This window comes from Protomyctophum bolini (assembly GCF_963924005.1).
Source record: "Protomyctophum bolini genome assembly, chromosome: 10".
Classification (NCBI taxonomy): domain Eukaryota; kingdom Metazoa; phylum Chordata; class Actinopteri; order Myctophiformes; family Myctophidae; genus Protomyctophum; species Protomyctophum bolini.
In genome coordinates, this window is record NC_137871.1 from 17733560 (window position 1) to 17753042 (window position 19483).

Genomic DNA, 19483 nt, shown 5'->3' on the forward strand with positions numbered 1-19483 from the left:
AGTTAAATTAACACTAAGGATTTTAGAGTTTATTCAGCATTGACATTTAACTCCCCAGCATTCTATTATGTTCATTGTTCCATGATGTTTTACTTTTTGTTCTTTAAAGTGGTAGTTCAACCAAGCAATAAGATATAAAACAAAATCTGTCTATAAACTCCAAAACACAACTTGTGTTTTAAACACTTCCGTGCTAAACATCTCCTGCATGATAAACACATGTGCCTGGGCGCTCGTGTGTCTGAATGAGCTCCACTTGAATCCCACGGGCACACCCATGCACGTTATTTCGTCATTTTTGGATTCGTGATTTACCGTTAACGTTAAGGAATATTTTAATATTTAACTAAAACTAAAACTATCCGTGACTGAAAGACATCACTGGGTAAGTAAACGATAGAAAGTCATTTCTTGGTTGAACTACCCCTTTAAATCTTTACAATACAGTGTGGTCGTAGGTTGAGCAGTCTATTGAGATATGAACATCACGGCTGCCATCTTGCCAGCAAGGTGCTAACTAGGGACAACTTTCCATAGACAGACCATTCATCCAAACAGAAAAGTCCTATAATTGTATTAAACCACATCAAACTCACCAACATTGCAGCTGTACGGAAAGCTTGAATTATCCTCTTTCAATCTGTAAAGTTTTTGTTTCATAAAAATCCACCATAGACATGTTATGAGCTACTTCCTGTGAATAAATTACTTCCAGGTGAAGTATTGGCGTTTGGAAGCACTTGTTTTTAGTAAAGCAACATCCTGCATTATGTGCAAATTCAAAACAGGTGGTACTCTGGGCTGTTGAGTGATATCCAATGAGCACTCCCAAACTTTCTACACAAAAAAATCACCTGCAAGGAAGTAGCACATAACAAGTCTACAGTGGATTTTTATGAAACAAACACTTTGCAGATAAAAAGAGGATAATTCAAGATTTTCGCACAGCTGCAATGTTGGTGAGTTTGACGTTGTTTAATACAATCAGATAGGACATTTCTGTTTGGATGAATGAGCAGTCAATGGGAAGTTGCACCTAGTTAGCACCTTGCTGGCAAGATGGCCGCAGTCTGAATATCGTCAATAACAGGGTTTCTCTCAATGTCTGTATATCCCCATAACAATAGACCTGCTCACCCTACAATGTGCATGGCGTCATGTAAAAGAAACTTGACGTGCCTGATGTAACTTGCTGCAGCGAAGAACAGATGCAAATCACAAATGGCACTGAAGGAAATTAACTCATCCACAAACTGCACAACTAGTAACTTTGCCGATAGCGGAAGTTATTAGGCCCTGTGTTATTGTTAAAATAAAATAAATAAAATTCTAGTGTTAATATACTGTACTTTATGACACCAACTTTACAGGCTTCTGGACATTACTTTCATTATGCACCTTAGTGTTAGAACCACCACAAGCAGACACAATTTCACTTCACTACCTCTAATCAAAATATTGAATTCAACCGGGCCCAGTGGCTTCTCCAGTGACTTAGCCCTACTGAAAGGGACCTGTGTTGGCTGAAACCACCATACCAACTCGGTTTGGGGCAACTGGAGCACCCAGAGGTACCGTTTGCCAGAATAAAGTTGTTCTGGCTCTGTACAGTAGGTAAGCCATCTAGGAGAGGGTCTGTGTATGCGTTTATTTTTCCAGGACTAATCTCACAAACCAATGGACCAATCAGCACCAACGTTCTTGTGCATGCTGCCAGTATACCAAGTACAGTACCTCCATGCAGTACCTCTGATTTTTGCTAAACCCAGTTTTTGCTATTACTCCTACAGATCAATGTCATCAACACGGACCTGTCAGCTGCCCTATAGATGGGCAGGACTTAGCCTGAACCTAATAAGGCACAACTTAACTGATTAGAGCAGGTCTTTAAAATGACTGCCCAAGCTTTCCCTTTTGTTGAAGCATGCTTGTCTGCAATTTTAGGTTTCTCCCTTTGACAGTGCCTAATCCACATTCTCATCGACTCGACTTGTCAAGCTAAGCTACGTTGATTGTCGACAAGGTTTCGGAACCCAAAATAAGTTTCAGAACAATTGCATTTCAAAATGCTGAAACCTTGTCAAAATGTGGAGTCATACATTGGACCTGACTGTAGAGTGGTGATGTCCTAGATCAACATGGCATCCACACATTATCAGACCCAGTCTTATGAACCACTGGCACAGTTTGAAAACAAAAAACCTTTAGTGGTGGATAATTCAGCTCATGCTGAAACTTGACACACAAACTCCAACAGTCCTGGTTGGGTGCCAGAATGGAGGACTGAAATGTTAACTACACGTAGATGCTTAAGTAAGGCTTTCTTACTTGTCCACTATATTAAGCCACTGAGATCGGGCTGGTGTCATTTGAACATTGTCTGATATTCCTCATAAACATACAACACGGTGTCTTACTGCTGTTATAGTGACTCCTAATTGCACCCGGTATGCTGTTCTGCCAATAATAATTGGGGCAACGGAGGAAATAACATTATTATGGTCCATAAAAACAGTCAGTTCTCACACATACAGTACAGAGAAGTTAAGCTGCAAAAAAGACCCCCCTCATTAATTCGAATAGAAATACACAGTCATTCCTTCCTATTGTGATGCCGGATGAATGTGGGAGTTGTTTTTCAGTGGTTGATTAAAAATTCACATCTAAGTGCCTTGTTGTCATGTGATTAACAGGTGTCTTTCAAATGCAGACACCCCACCAAAAAGACTCACTATGCAAAAAAAAAAAGTTAACAAAAAGTGACTCAAGACCTATTAGTACAGTGTTTTGACTAGATGGCGATCATTATATTTAGTCTTATAAAAAAGGACATCACTACGAAAAATGCATCATCCTTTTTAAAATATGCAGCGCTTCAATATAAAGTGCTTCATTACATTGTTATCTTTTTTTTTTTTACAGTTTCTTATTAAAATATTGTATTCCCTGGAGTGAAACCATAGTAAACATGTTACACATTGGTAAAAATAAACATTTTGGAATGTCTTTTTTGTGTTTTTGTTTTTTCAAAAAGCCCCATTCGGTGATTTTGGTCAAGCTGAACTTGTTCCTGGAGCCTAGGGAAAAAAAGTGATGCAAGTCTCAGTAATCAATATTCACAGCAATGTTCACAGTAACTCATCTCATGCACAACCATCTCAAAGTTTATGGTTGAAGAATAGATGGAAAAGGTGAATAAACTGGTAAAAGCAGGAGAGAAGAATGAATGGCGAGCAGTTAAATGGTATAACAGGCCAAAGGTTGCTGAAAGCTGAACATTATGGGTAGTCAGGTAGTTATGTTATTATCCATCTTAAAGTCGAGCTAACTGCTGTACATGACATATTTCTGAGTAAAGGTCTTTTGAGACGGAGAGCGACTGAAGCGCCTAGTCATTTATTTGGACAAGCAGAGAAGAGAAGTTGATCCTGTGAAATTGTCCCATGGGCGAATAGACCTGGATTGTGTTTTTTTTTTACACTATGCGTGTCACACCTCTCATGAGCAGACCTGTTATTGATCCAGGCGACAACGCCTGCGTCACCCGCTCCCTGTCTCTCAGCAAATCACAGGCCTGCATGGTTTTGAGCTCAACCTAATCATTTGGATGCTGATTTGGACGTTGGTACTGCTGATCAAATATGAATGAGGATTCTGTGATTGCATTGCCTAATGCAATCGGCTCGAGTCAGATGTTTTCAGAAACACATTGTAGTGTACTGGATAGCAGTAAAAATGTTGGATATGTGAAGATGTTGGATATCGTCACTGTCGGGCAGAAATCAGTTATCTCCATTTTTCTACTTTTAAATAATAAAAAGAATCAGTTCCAAACACCCCTTACGTCTGTGTGTGAATTTAGACAAATATTGAAAAGGTTTTAAAAAGCACCTCCCAACTCCATTGGATCCTCAAACTATCAGTCAAACCAGCTAATTCCCGATTGATTAGAATGTCCAAGTCAGAAGGAAAATCGCTACATTAATGGTCAAAAACATCCCGACACCACTTGAGCTGGATTTGGGTAAAATTATGATAATATATAAGGAGACACATTCAAGTATCTGACAATGTAAAAAGTCACCATAGCAACTTTGAGGAGGCATTATTGTCAGCGTAGTTCTAAAAACATGCTAATTATTTATTTATTTTCATTTAATTCCTAAATATATTTTATATATATTTTGGACATGGCTGGTTTCTGCCTGACAGCTGCTATAGCCAGCTAGATCACTGCTATGACTGCATACAGCACTGCCCTCTGGTGGCTGTCGCGTAATGAATCTTAGCCATGTCTGGCAGATTGATTGACTGGATGTCATATTAATTATTATTGGTTGAAATTGGTACTTAAGTAGTTTAAGCACACATTTTGTTTTACAGGAATAAATCATGATTGTACTGTATTTTGTTATATTAAAAAAATTAGCAAAATGTGATCACAGGATGTGATCTAAACGTTAAAAAAATAATCAGCTTGACTTTAAGACTAGGGAGCTTGACATTTATCAACACAGGCACCAAGGTATATTGAGTCTGCCCTTGCCCCCAAAAATTGCTCGAAAGAAAACGCCTTGGGAAACAACGGGCTGATACACATCTTAAGGTAGGCATATAACTATAATACTAATACTAATAGATACTACTAGACTAGTACTCAGAACAGAATTATACCTGATTCAGTAGGGTGGAAAGCTTCTAGAGACAGAAAAAGGCCAATGTTTTTCAAACAGGAAGTGCCAAGGAGGAGTGACTTGCTCCAAAGAGTCACAATGCTCCCAGCGAATGTGCTGCACAGCTCCATAGATGTCCATGAGTCCTATCCATCTACCTTAGTGCGCCAATTCAATGTCAAAGCTTGCCTGTGCAAGTGGAGAGGTGTATGAGTGAACTCATTTCCCTGGTCAGGACTCAAACTCTCCTTTAGTTTGTCAGTTTTTTATCACCACTGCATAAGTAGTCCCTGTCTTCTATAAAGCACCATGGTCGTGAGGCGGTGATGGCAAGGGAAAATACATGTACAAAGACTGGCAAACAGGCAAAAATAAACAAACAAATAAATAGTTTGTTCCAGGAAGGTGATGATTAAGACACAATGAGGATTGTGATGATGATGAAGATGATGGAGGTGAATGCATTGAGCTGGATTAGCGAGCATGCACTCGTTAGTTTGTCCATCAACATGCTTCGGAATGGCATACAGTACATCCATTGGCATACGCCTTGCCGACAAGAATGACGCAAAGCACTGTTAACTTGTAGATCAGTTCTTGTCGGAAAGTAACACATGTGTGCGATAGAGTACAAATTAAGCTTTAAGTTAGTGCGTTTTCATTTGCATGCAGCCGTTTGCGAGCATGCAGAGACGGTGGCAGATTTGGCAGCGGCGGGGTGGGCAGGGCGAGGTTTCCGGAGCAGTGTGGCGAGAAGGAAGAGCGTGGAAGTGGGCAGGTAAACGCAGAGGAAAAGGACCATGTCCTCGCTGAGACAAACGACCAGGGCACTCGTCTCCGTCAGCGCCCAGTCCACCAGAACTCCCATCATCAGGTAGTACACGTGGAACTCCTGCAGCGTCTCCCACTCGCCACTACCCCACTCCTCGCCCGCCATGTCCCCGTTGCTGTCACTCACCATGGGTTTCATCTCTGCCCCTTCCGACACTACCTCCTTGGCCCGGCTCCGTCCACGCTCCACCACCCGCTCCATTCTCCTGCTGTTCTCCACAAACTCCTGCAAGAGACAGGGTGAATAAGAGGTGTAGAGACGAGGCTTAGAACTCAGGTGTATTTGTTGAAAATAAATATTCTGAAGGTCTGCTACATGCAGTATCTCTCAGGAAAGTTATTCATTATTTATTTCAGATTTCTTTCCTCCTGGGAAAACAAAAACTGTATACAAATTCTATTCTATAATTCTATTTCTATGGCCCATTCCAATTTCTATCAAATTTGAGTCTGTAGTTTGCCCCAATATACAATGACCAATGACAATTGTTTTCTCTATCCACCAGGCTGGAACAGTAGGCTACAAGGAGAGGTAGAGAGGCAGCTAAAGACCTTTTTAGTGTTACTAAAAGGTTACTAGTATTTAAATAAATAAATCTCACGTTGAAGTTAAAACTAGGCGCTTTGACTCTTATAACGTTAATCTTGTGTCAAATTAGGTTATTAAACAACATATTAGCTTCTGGATTTGTTACCTTAGTTTAGGATAGCATGAAACACAACTTAACCAAATGCAGTAGTACGGCACCATCTCGGAAACCTCCGAGTCCCATTGTTTACTGTAAACGGCAATCAATATCTGTGACATGTCCTGGACCTGCTTACTGTTACAGCTAACATGTAGATACCGTATGCATAATCAAATATCATTGCTAGCTGTGTCATGAGGTCTTTTGTCAAATCATATCAGTCAAACAATTCCTAATTTCCTGGATTGCACAACTCATCGTAGTACAACCTGGGTGTGAGAATTTGTTGAGTTAAGTGATTTATTTGACTGAATCCACCTATGAACACCATTAAGTACTTCTTGTGTCGCCCTCCATTTGTTAGTTTTACGCAAGCATACAACATGTTGTTACGGTTCCAAATTTAGGTGACCTCACCTCAACCGTCTTAAATCCAGCTTAAATCCTCTGCTGAAAAAACTCACAGAATGGCTTTCACCCCGAGCACACAATAGTTGGCTAGATAATGGCTCTGAGGAGGATAGCGGGAAGGAGTCAACCTGTCATGTTTGATGACTTCAAAAAAGCTTTTAACACCATACACTGGGGGAAACTCATGAACATTTTCCTGGCCTATGGTGTTAAAGAGAAGTTAACACCACACAAAGTTATGATTGCGCCCAGGGCAGCGCTCTGTGGATTTGTCAGCAATAGTGGCATCTGGGTATCAGCCCCACCACCTGCTGGAAGGACTTATTCAGAATGTCACATATTGGTTGACTGAGCTCACAGCATATTCTCTCAGGATCGCCTGTGGTATATTGACAGGGCCCACTGCTTTGTTCGCTTTGACCTGCCGTCCCACGCCTGTATTTTGGGGAGAAGCTCTGGAAAACAGATGTTGGAAAACAAGGAGGGCTGTTCTGTTCTTTTCAAACAGGAAAAGGGTTTGGCTAACCAATGAAAAACTATTCTTTATTTAATTGCCAATTCCAAACAATGTTGTTGGTTCATAGCTTTTCTCAAGCCAGCCATGGATTGGACTTCCCGATGCTATAACCTATAGGAAATCTTGGTCAAGTCAAATGTTTTTTCAACTAAATTACTTGTTGGGACTTTGTCTTGTTGGACTTTGGTGTAGTACAAAATAGAATAGTTAATAGAATTGACTAATTCTGTATGCAGTAATTGAATGGAAAATAACATTTTGTTTAGATTTAGCATTTTAATGAAAAATAACCAATTTTAGTTTTACCGTTGTGCTCGAGCTTCTTTATACTAAGGTTAGATGAAGTTCACATATCATGAAAACTGATAGTTCAGTCAATATGATACAGGTTTGTTCATCTACGGCTGCTTTCACAACTGTGTGAGTGCATTGTTGGGAAATGTGGTTAATTTGCACTCATTCAAACTCTGGCACGGACCAATCAAACAAACGGGGGTTCCCTTCCAAGTGCACCAGAGTTTGGTTCGCTGTAGGTGTGAAAGCAATCCGAACCAAATATAGCAAGGGAGGCACTAGGTCCCATTTTTCAGAGTCTTTGGTATACCCCGACCTCCCGGTCCCAGGGCGGACACTCTAACCACAAGGCCACTGAGCTGGTTGAAAAAGCGACTCAACGTGCCTTCAGCGCTTCCTATATGGCACTTCCGCTTGACTTAATGCTTTCAATGGAGACACGTCGCTCCAATGAACTGCAGCGGCCAAACTAGCAAAGACCCCATTAAGATCCAAGACATTTGATGTAATCATTGTGTGTGTGGTTTGTATCCAAATACTGCCACCGTCTTGCCACATCTCCCTCTGCCGGCTGCAAGGATTAAAGTGTTTCATGAACAATTGGCACAATGTAAAGTTTAGGATGTTTTGGTAACCATACACCCAACCAGTTGAAGAAATTTGCAGATTGAGGCACTAACCTTTGCTTTTAGAAAATATCAGACTGGGAGATTGAACATGCTAATGCTAGTTTGACCACTTCAAATACGTGTTACATGGTGACTTCTATAGAATCCAAATGACTGAAATCAGTCGTGGCGACGTTAATCCATGTGACTGGCGTACCATCAGTGCTTTGTCCATATAAAACTCCTGCCCAGGGGTGCCATCGTTGTACTTGGTGTCGATGGCAAAGCAGAGGAAGAGGACGTCCACTACGATCTCGAAGATGGACAGGAAGCAGTGGGCCACCAGGAAGGCAAACAGACAGACGATGACTAGAGGGAGGAGCCATTCCGCATAGTCCCGTTGGTAGTTCAACAGAAGAACGCCGGCAAACGCTGTCGACGTTACAATCAGGATCTGACCGAGAAAAGACAAAAAGACTTCAGTCATCCATCGACTTTAGCTACAGCACTTTAAGTCAGTGGTTCTCAAAGTGGATTGCAGGGACTCTCTGGGTTCCTTTAGGGGGGTCTAAATGGACCCTTACAAGTCTATAATTCTGACAAATGGAACCAAATTGTTAGGGTCCATTTGGTTCAATTTGTAGAAGAAGCGCAAACAGCAAGTATTCCATACACAGAAGCCAAAAAAACTACAAAGATCACCTGATACTTTACCCTATGCCTTAAATGAGGAGCCCAGTGTGTTTTTGCACTACCAGTGTAGTGACCAAAATAAAACTTTTCCTCAGATTATTAGGCTGTCACCAGGCTGTATCACTATACCTTCCCTAGGAAGAGAACAAAATCTCCCACGGCATTGATGGCAGCCACCCTCAGCGCATTCTCCACCAGTATCACAAAGGCGTCACGCGCCGACGTGCAGAAACTGGTGCTGTTGATGGCGGTGGCTGCATAGGCATTCTAGAAGGGAAACACACAGACAGGAAGTGACGAGGGATGAAACTAATTATAGAGAAATATACTATATCCTCAACTTCTTCTTATTTTCTTTTTTTTATTAATTCTAGTTTGTGTGCTTCTTCTCTGTACTGTATGGTTTTGTTGAGCATGAACCTTTATGAACCTAATATGCATTTTAAAAAAATCAAACTTGAAGTGTGAAGTGAGGGGTGCTCTTATCATACATCACATTCTGTGCTCAGTCAATGAAATCATCACAAAAGTCTTCACATTTCTGCCCTAACTTTTATCCTCAATATGTACTTTGCTCAGCCAATCAAATTATCTCTATGGGGTGATCAGCCAATCACAAGCCAATGTTTGTGTTCACATCTGCCCCTGTGAGTCCCTGATTAGCCCACTCAACTCCACCCAGTATAAATGGAACGACTTGCATCAAATAGGCTGGCCTATATTATTACTTATTCCTGACCAAAGTATGCAATAAATTATGCATTTGTTGATAATTGCATAGCAATGTTCCCACTGCCATATTGTCCAATAGTAATCTATTCTCTCTGTTTCTTGTGGATATTCCTCCTCAAGTAGTTCTACTGTATGTTTAGGAAGGCTATTTCTGCCCAGTGAATAGAACATGGGAACATAGCCGGCGTTGTAAGAGGTTGGAGGGGCTGTGATGTAGTTTAAGGCTGGGCCCTTGAGAGACATCCATGCACTCCTCTCTACAGTACCATCTCACGAATATAAACAAGGTTTCTATACCGTCTATCAAGTGTGTGGCCATGTAAGACAAACTGTGTGTGTGTGTGTGTGTGTGTGTGTGTGTGTGTGTGTGTGTGTGTGTGTGTGTGTGTGTGTGTGTGTGTGTGTGAGAGAGAGAAAAAAAAGAGGGTCAGATGAGAGAGAGAGTGACAGTGTGAAACAGGCAGAGAGAGGAAAAATAGCAACAGTGTGAGGGAATCCATTCTTCTTGTACCTGATTGAGATAGTTGAGGCACTTCTCCAGACACCACAGACAGCAGATGCAGGTCTTCAGCATGCAGCGTGCACATGCATTTTCCTACAAGGGCGAGAGAGGGAGCAGAGGAGGTGATGAGAGGATGATCACTGGCATGGTGCCGCTCCATATTAGGAGGGCGTGTCTTCTTGTAAACTCTTGCTTATACTCATTTTAATAACGTTCCATTCAGCTCATAACAATTTTTTCCTGCAGTGCACCACATGGCAAATGCAGACAGATTTGCTTGGTTACAAGTGGTGATGTGCCTTTTCCAAATCCGCTAATTGCTCCACCAGGCACGTGCACACATAGACATCAAAGGGGGCTCGAGCCCTTGCCCTTTTACCCGTCTGTAAATGTTGTTAATGCAGCATTTACTATGGTGAGAGAAACGCCAATGACCCCTTTCCTTTCCATGCCATACTCGAAGGCAGCATTCAGGAGAATTACCTTTTTGTAAACTTTCCTGAACTTGAGCGCAGCATTTTGCGTTGAGAGAAGTTGTCCTCTGTGTAGAAATCCATGTCGTACACCGCTTCTTGCGTAGCTAAAGAGTGCAGGGTCATGCCCCTAAAATAGCTGATCTACAAGCTCTCAACGCACAGGTATTTTTTGCCAAAAGTGCTCTTTTAGGGAACTCCAGCCCCTGCCTCTCTACCATCCTCTGCACGTGCCTGTGCTCCACTGCCGTTGCTCAGTTCAGAGAACGTTCCTTGGATGAATGAGAAGTGCCGGAGTGGAACTCATACCTTTCCTTTGAGCTGGTTGTGGAGGTACATGAGGATGAGACGTGGGATCTTGACCAGGGTGATGATGAAGGACCCTTTGGCCACGGTGCCGATGTGGTAACGGAACAGCCTCCACACCGAAGACAGGATCGGTGTCAAAGGTAGTCTGTTCTTGTCCCTTAAAAAGATTCCATCTATATTTAATATGTCCTTTATTTACAGAATGGTGCACACCCACCTGGCAAAAGGTGGGGTGAACTATACCTTTAAGTATCCAAAGCCCTTGACAAAAAAACTACAAAAAAAAGAACAAAAAAAACCAAAAAGAAAAGGAAAAAGGTTTCATGTCCCCAGACGTTGAAATTAATGTAATGATGTAGGTCACAGTCTGTTTCCACTGCTTTCTGCTTTTGCCACAGAAGCTGCCCACCAGTAGTTTCAACACAGTCATCAGACATGGTGATTAATCAAAACTAGAAACACCCAGAAACAAGTTAAGTAGGTCATTCATAAAGGAAGGACGAAGAAGGAAGAAATTAAGATGGTAGATGGTATTTCAACTGATGGTATTGCAACTGAATGTAAATGACATGGAGTCAAGAATAGAGCATAGCAATTCACTGCAACAACAGATTAATTACAGTAAATGGCAGGCCAAGTAAGTAAGTAAAAGTAAGAGCAAGTCAGAAACAGAGTATGAACTCAAAGATTGTTGTTTATGATCCATAATACATTGACACGATCGTAGACACCCACAAACACCCACAAACGTCACATCCGGTTTTAACCCGGGGTAAAGAAAATGGTCTTCCCCATAGAGTTATAATAGCGTACGATCTTTTGGATCACTTTCAGAGCGATTTGTTGGATGATAGAAATATTGACAGCCAAGAAAAATCAGAAGGACATCTGGAACACTCATGGCGGAACTTCAACCTGTTTTATGCACTTTTCCCATTTAGAAAGTTAACGTCTACATACATGTTCAGATTTCAAATATAAAGTGCTCGTCCCAGAGCCACGGATGTTACAATCCTCCTCGGGTGGGTAAAAGTACCCGTGTCTTCCGCATTGTTCAATAAAAAGCGTTTTAATCTGATCTGTGGCCATTTTATTAGAGTTATAATGCACCAACCGATAGGGGCGCATAGTTGAAAGCAGATGGCCAGAAACTGATTAAACATTGCTTTTTATTGAACAATACGGAAGATACTGGTACTTATTCCCACCCTAGCAGAATTGTAACATCCATGGCCCTGGGGTGAGCACTTTATATTTGTAATCTGAACATTTGTGTAGGCGTAAGCCACCGTAAGGACTGTAAATGAAGAATGTGCGTAATACAATTCAGTCCAGGCCAGGGCTACCATGAGCTCACAGCGCGTTGCGAAGCGTTGAGTTTGTAGATTTTTGGTTTATGCTGGGGACCTGGGGTTCAAGTGGTTTATGGAGTATCTCTTTATACTTTATTGCATGCGTCAAGTTGCACAAGCATAACCACCACTGAAATCGGACATGCCTCTCAATCTCCCTCTCCCTCCATGTTACCGCAGCGCAGTGTTTACTCGCCTGGTAGAGACCCTCTATAGATATGATCAATTAAACGTAACGGAATCAACAGCCATTAAGTCATCAATAATGTTCATTGTTTATAGAACACATTGTCGTGAATTCTAAGTAGTTTAGAGACAGTTGGAACTTGGCACGGCGCCATCGTTTGGCAAAGTGTGGTCGAAACTAATGGTGTCAGTAGCCTACTTGGAATTCACTAAAACATGTTCTATGAACATCATTGATGAATTAATGGTTTTTAAAAATGTATATTATGATAAGTTTCAGTGATCATATCTATAAAAAAGTGTCTCTTATCATGCGAATATATCAGGCCATTGTGTTGTGTTGGATCATGTCCATGCAGTCAAGGAAAACATTCCAATCGGCCTCTAGCTTGTTTCATTTTCTAAAGTAGCGTTCCTTGTCGAGTGGCAACAAGGATCTGTGCCTGTGATCTTGTATAATGGTCTGTGGTACCATAGAACTTTCACTTTTCAGGTGAAAACAAGGGAACTTTTTATCTCATTCCATCAGATTTTAGGTTCATTTTGAGATGTGAGGGGGACATTTTCAGGCCTTTGCCCTCTCTCTCTCTCTCTCTCTCTCTCTCATTCCAGGGACGAAGAGAAAAACACATAGTGAATGGCCATCCAACCTGGTGAAGTAGTAGGTGACCACAGCCCCAGCTACAGTCATCTGCTGGCAGGCCAGGATGAACTCACTGATCCAGATCAGCCCTACCGCGTGGTACCACGTCAGGTACTGGAGTGTTCCCGTCAGACGGAACTCTGTAAGGCCGGTCTCCTCATTCTGGAGCGGGTTCCCTGGAGGAGCACGGAAACAACATACAGTATCTATAAAGATTCAGTGGTATTTGTAGACCTGTGCTGCATAAAATAAAAAATATCGGGTTTTTTTTAACCTGCTTAGGTGGCCATAATGGTTGAGACATGCCTTTTTGTCATCCTCTTTGAGCAATGTTGACAACTGATGTTAAACTAACTGCTACCTTGATGTAGTAAAGTCCACCCACCTGGTCCTCGAAGCAGGTCAAAGCAAATGCTAAGCATTATTTGCATCTACTGTTCCAAATGATGAGATGGATATTGCAAGTGTCTAACGTTAAAGGACCACTTCACCACTTTTCAGCCTATTTTCATATAATTGGTCCTCACTAATGATCATGATAAAATACCACAATTTTTCTTACTTATGGCCCCTACACACTGCACGATATTTGCTCCGATTATGCTCTCGGGGAGCATATTTGGGGCTCGCCGGCAAAACCCCCGATCCGACATAAGATCGGGCTTTGATCGCAGAGATTTTGCTCATTGTGTGTGAAAGGCTCTGCGAGAAGATCCAGTGCTCTCCGATGCCTTCCCAGACGTTTCTGAATATCTAGCAGTTTTGATATTTGACTATCTCGTCGACTGGACATCATACAGTATGAACTGAGTTGCAACCGCAGCCCAAGAAGGCCATATTACAGCCAATGAGAGAACAGGACAGCTGTGTGCTCACAGACAGAAAGTCTGTCTGTACCAATAGATGATAATAACTGTGTGTGTGTGTGTGTGTGTGTGTGTGTGTGTGTGTGTGTGTGTGTGTGTGTGTGTGTGTGTGTGTTATTTAATGAAAATCAAGATTTAGCGTCGACTCATGTCTCGCCCTGTGTATTTCCTGTGTGTGTGTGCTGTGCACGGAGAGAGAGAGAGACACTCGCACATGTAAAAAAGAAAAGTAGCCTATATGTATGGGGTCTGGATAGCATCTTGGTGAACTCTTGTGTGTGTGTGTGATCCCTAGTCAATCAAATCAGTCGTTTAATGTGAAAGCCACAAAGATACTGTATGACAGCCGATAAAAAAAATAAAATACTCTTGTAGTGTGAAATACACGACTCTGATGACTCCCCGACAACTTTAAAAGTGATGGCCCCTGTGTAGGGGCCATCAGTCTGTGTCTCATAGGAGGGCTGTGGGCAGTTCAGAAACCCGTCCACCAGTGACATCATCGATGGGGAATTCAAGCTAAACTGCGAGCTTTCTATTCCTGAAATGTTGCAATGCGAAAATTTAAACCATCGTTCTCACGATAACAAAATATATTTAAATAAAAATCTTGTTTAAAAACAAATCGGCCTAACGATGATGTCACTGGTGGACTGGTTTCTGAACTGACCACAGGCCTCCTATGAGACACGAAATGGTGGTATTTTATCATGAACATTAGTGAGGACCAATTATATGAAGATAGGTTGAAAAGTGCTGAAGTGGTCCTTTAAGGTTTTTCCTACTTGACCCGCAGGGCAAGTACTTCTTCAATCTACCACCTACATCTACTGGGTACCGTTGCAAGCAGTGTGGCACGTACATTTCCCTCTTGCTCCTTCTCACAAAATATCTCAAATACATTGCCTTGTGTGCAGGGGCGGGGTGGCTCAGGGACGGGGTGGCTCAGGGGTAGAGTGGCTGGATGGTAACCGCAAGGTTGCCAGTTCGAACCCGGGCTCCCCCAGAGTTAGTGTCAAGGTGTCCTTCAGCAAGACACCTAATTGCTCCTGATGTGCTGGTTGGTGCCTTGCATGGTTTCCGCCGCCATCGGTGTATGAATGTGTGTGTGAATGGATGAATGTAATGCATAATCTATGTAAAGCACCTTGGATAAAGGCGCTATATAAATGCACCATTTACCATTTACCTAGATACTAGTAGATACAGATAGGGCTTAAATTGGAGCTGACCAGAGCTGGACTCAGAGACCTGTCTCCTGCCCTCCGTTAACTCTAGAAGGTGCTCCATCACCTCAAATGCACATATAATAAAAAATGACAATGAATTAAACATTCACTAACCAGTGGTTCCAAGGAAGAGCAGCACCAGTAGCCAGTAGAGCCAAAAGATAAGAAGGGCCAGGAAGGTGCAGAATGGCTGCAGGGTGAGCAAGGGCAGGTGGATGAAGACCTTCCCCGCCACATGGAACAGAGCGATGGTCAGAGCCACACGCTTCCTCATAAACAGCATCAATAGGAGGAGGATTACCTGAGAGAGAGAGAGAAAGACAAAGTGAGAGACAGACAGATTTTGGGAAAAGATCACGGTAGCGAAAATAGCAGATGATGAATTGTGACCTTGTAGCCTAGTTATTTTGGCTATTTCCGTGTGCTAATACAGCATATACAATGGGGCTTACGTGGTTAATCTAATCTCCACCCCACCCATGGCATGACAAAAGATTCACGGCGAGACAACCCTGTTTTAGAAAGTCTGAATTACCCCAATGCATGGTGGCTGATTCTGGCTAATTGAGTCTGCTGAGGCCCCCACCTGAATTGTAAGCAATAAGTTTCAGAATGTATCAAACGTATCCGTTACGTTTACCAAACGTTTCCAAAATCAGAGCACTAGCGTCCCAAATGGCATCACATCACATTTAATCCGTTTTATAGGGAAATACATACTGTCAAAATATTTCAAGCATGCATTATCGTATTAATTATGTTTTCATTCCCATTACAGGGACTGTTGGACAGCTGTTTATATCCCATAGCCTGGAGGGAAATGGCAAGTGCTGCTGCTTTGGAAATAGAAAACACTGAACTCTTGTCACCTTTGATCTACTCTGGACTGTCCAGTTTTGTTTTCCCCCAAACCACAGTTTTTGGGGATTCAAAATAGCAAAATGTCTACATGAATGAAAGGTGCAATTCAGTTGACTTACTGTGAAGACGGTGGCGGCAATGGCATACACCAGCAGAGTCTGACCACTGTCTCGAATGACTTCCACTTCATCTTTTTCTTCCTTTGACACTTTAGTGGTCGATGTGTCATTACCATATAACCGGTGGTCGATATAGAGCCACCAGAGAATACTTGTACCTGCTACACACACACACACACACACACACACTTTACAGTCATCCCTTGGGAATAAACTTTTTCCAATAATCATTTTTTTATAATAATTGTTTCCCCAAATATGATTTTCATCAATCCCTAAAATACAATTACAACTTAAATGCATTCAAAACAGAATGTGCTTTCATATCAATGAATGAGGACATGTCAGTTTCTTTTCAAAAACAAAAACTTTTCAAGTTGTGGTTTGACAGGACGTGACCTCACCCAGGGAGCCGAGGACCACCAGTCCAGTGAGAATCCACACCAGCACGGCCGAGATGTAACGTATGATGATCATTAAAATCATGGAGAGAACTGAAACATGGAACATCACACAGAGAAAGAGAGATCAATTAACCCATTAAGACCCAAGCCAGTTCTCTGAAAAACAAGCAAGTATGTTGCTTCATCCACCAAATTATTATTTTCCCTAACAATTACTCCATGAAGCATTGAATTCATGGAGAAGATTTGTGTTTGTTGTATTTCTTTATGGTGAATGAATAATCAAAATACAGAAAATAATGGTCCAGATTAACAGCAACACTGTCTGTTTATATTAACTCCCACACATATATTAACTTGTCTTATAAACCCATGAGGGTTGGGCACATTGTGTGCAGGACACGAAAAATAAAGAAACAAAATCCCACACAACTGTCAACGTATAATCGATGCCTCCTGTATCCAGTCATATTGTCAGTAATTCCACAACTCGGCATCAAACTTTTCTATTGAAAACACTTCCACACACACAGTCTCATGCACAAACAAGTAGTGTGCCTTGGTGTGCGCTTAGGGTTCAACACGAGCAAAGTTCACGCGCACACATTCGCCCAGGCTTGCAACTGTTAAATCCAGAAGTGTTTTAAATTATAAAGTTTGAAAACACAGTGCTACTAGGAGTGTTACTAGGAGTACTTAGAATACAACTGGATATAACACACTTGGATTATGTGAGAGTTGTTTTTCTGCTTTGAATACCTATTTTCTTTAATTCATCAAGTATTTTATGTGTATTTTTCCATGAATTCACGGCTCCAAAAGGTGAGTGGATACAGTTACAATCTAATTGTTTCTAAACCTTGCAAATGACATGGATTGAACAGAAGGAACACCTGCTTTCTTCAGCAAGTTACTGAATGAGTGAAAGAGTAAATGCAGAGAGAAAAACTGCCTGGCACTTCTCATCTGAAAATAATCATGAATAAATACAGAGGGACAGAAGCTCCTCACCTAAGGCCAGAAAGCAGAGGCCGATAATGATCTCTTTGCTGGATATCACCCCAGCGATCAGCCGGTGCAAGATGCTGTTGTCGCTGACAAAGGTCACCACAGCCTCGGCGAACTTGGCATAGCAGGAGATGTCCACTGGCGTGCATCGGTTGAACACCGGCAGCGGTTTACTGGTAGCGAGAGCAGCATTCACGGTTCCAAAGATAAGGGATTAGTCACATGGCTTTACTGTTATTCACTTATTTTCAATTCCATTTCGACCCCAAATTGGTCATTATGCCAAGTCCCCCCATGTGTACAGTGTCTATCTATACTAGGGGTGCCCACACGTTTTGACTTGAGAGCTACTTTAAAAATGACTAGCTCAACGAGATCTACCCACAAACAAAATATTATTCTATTGCTGAAAATAGTTTAAGACTGTACCGGTGTATTTGGAATAGTGGCACTGGCATTACATATAAGATGAACAGACTTGGAATGGGAAATAGAAGGGGGAAATGGAATTGGTATGTTTTTTTTTGTATAGAACTTTGTAATGTTACTGATAGCATTCTTGAAAACAAAGTATTCCATTGTAGGTTAACTAAACTTTTTATGTCAATCAATCAAGTCACCTTAATTCAAGGGGCAGATCCCAAAAATATTTTATTTAAAATTTAAATAAAATATTTTTGATATATCATGATATATCATTTAAAATTTTAAATTATATATCATCATGTTTTAGTGGCATGTCATGTGATCTACCTGCACAACACCCCTGATTTATACAGTCCTTGTCACTTGGGGAGGGTGTAAAGTAAACAATCAAGTCTCTTCCATTACATATAACTGACAGTGAGGAGATCTACCGGTTATTCTTCTCAGATATATAATCCTACCCTGCTGGCTCCCAACCCACAAAATTGTGTTCATAGGAACACCCAGGCCAAGCAGGAATTCAACACCAGTCTCCACAGTGGTGGGCAGCAAGAATTTTTACATGACTTGTTCAATCCCACAGAACTATCTCATGTTATACTGCATGTCCAGCAGGGTTAACAATTATCCCCAAAAGGCTATAAATACGAATAAAAGTTTGAAAACTTATGTTCCTCTCTTTCAATAGATATCCATCTACTGTACTCCAGACTGTACAATACAATAGCTTTTCATCATTAACCCCAGGGTTAAATCTTTTAGTGGTCACGCCAATGTTTGGGGTTTTAGAGTTCTTCGGTTATAGAACGTTATTTTTAAATGGTGATAGCTAAGCAGCAACATTAATAATGATCCTCCTACCTGGGTGGAACAGGAAGTTTGGGACATTTATCGAACCTTTCTTCTAGGCCAGGATACTTATGACCAGCTAGCTCATAGGAACATAGCTCAGAGCCTGCAGAAATGGACAGAGAAAGAATAACATAGATTAATAATTTATATCCATCTGTTATTTTATTCACAATATGAACTTACAGTAACGTTTTACTCAGCGACACAGCAGGAAAAAAAAAATAAGTTTCAACCGTGTGGTCTTTGTCAAGTATAAATGAGATGACAGGAAAAAATGACGTCTTTTATACACAGTAGACAAATTGACTATCAGCCCCCTGAACTACACATGGTTACTCCTTCATTAACAAAAATGATTTGCAGTGCCAAGAATTATACACAATAGTTTTTATTTATATAAACCACAGTTTTTGCATTTGTATAACAATTTAGAAATAGAAAAAGTCAAAACATTGTATTATTCTTTTTTGCCTGCTGTGCCGTTGAATATTCATTTATTTTGCATCTTAAAAGTGAGTTGCAAGCCGCTGCTTTGTTTTACATAAGTCGGTCTCCTGGTGGCTAAATAAGGGCAGATGTGGGAAATGCAGGGCAAAGGTTTTCCGGGTGCCATTATAGGTAAAAAATACTAATGGGCCTGATATAGCGCCACCACGAGGATGATTTGAAAATTTTCAAGTGGCATTTATTCCTCAGCCTAGTGGGAATGTGGCCCAATTCAATCGCCTCCCACAAGCCCTGTACCCTCACTGACTTAAGTTATGTCAGCTGTAAGTGCTTGAGGCTGCAAGGGCTACAAATTGTA

At 41.4% G+C, this 19483-nt stretch overlaps 1 protein-coding gene across 1 annotated transcript in view; it reads right to left on the reverse strand.

Moving 5' to 3' along the window:
* Positions 1–2686: 2686 nt before the first annotated feature.
* LOC308322614 (choline transporter-like protein 1) overlaps positions 2687–19483 on the reverse strand; it is a 30762-nt gene continuing 13965 nt past the window's right edge. The window contains exons 5-16 of the mRNA XM_080773983.1: positions 18688–18781; positions 17404–17573; positions 16393–16482; positions 15989–16149; positions 15123–15309; positions 12921–13089; positions 10733–10889; positions 9960–10043; positions 8846–8983; positions 8241–8477; positions 5632–5730; positions 2687–3077 (exon numbers count right to left, since the gene is read on the reverse strand). Of these exons, the coding sequence (XP_080630109.1) occupies positions 3054–3077; positions 5632–5730; positions 8241–8477; positions 8846–8983; positions 9960–10043; positions 10733–10889; positions 12921–13089; positions 15123–15309; positions 15989–16149; positions 16393–16482; positions 17404–17573; positions 18688–18781 (1610 nt within the window). The 3' untranslated portion in view covers positions 2687–3053. The remainder of the gene's footprint in view (positions 3078–5631; positions 5731–8240; positions 8478–8845; positions 8984–9959; positions 10044–10732; positions 10890–12920; positions 13090–15122; positions 15310–15988; positions 16150–16392; positions 16483–17403; positions 17574–18687; positions 18782–19483) is intronic.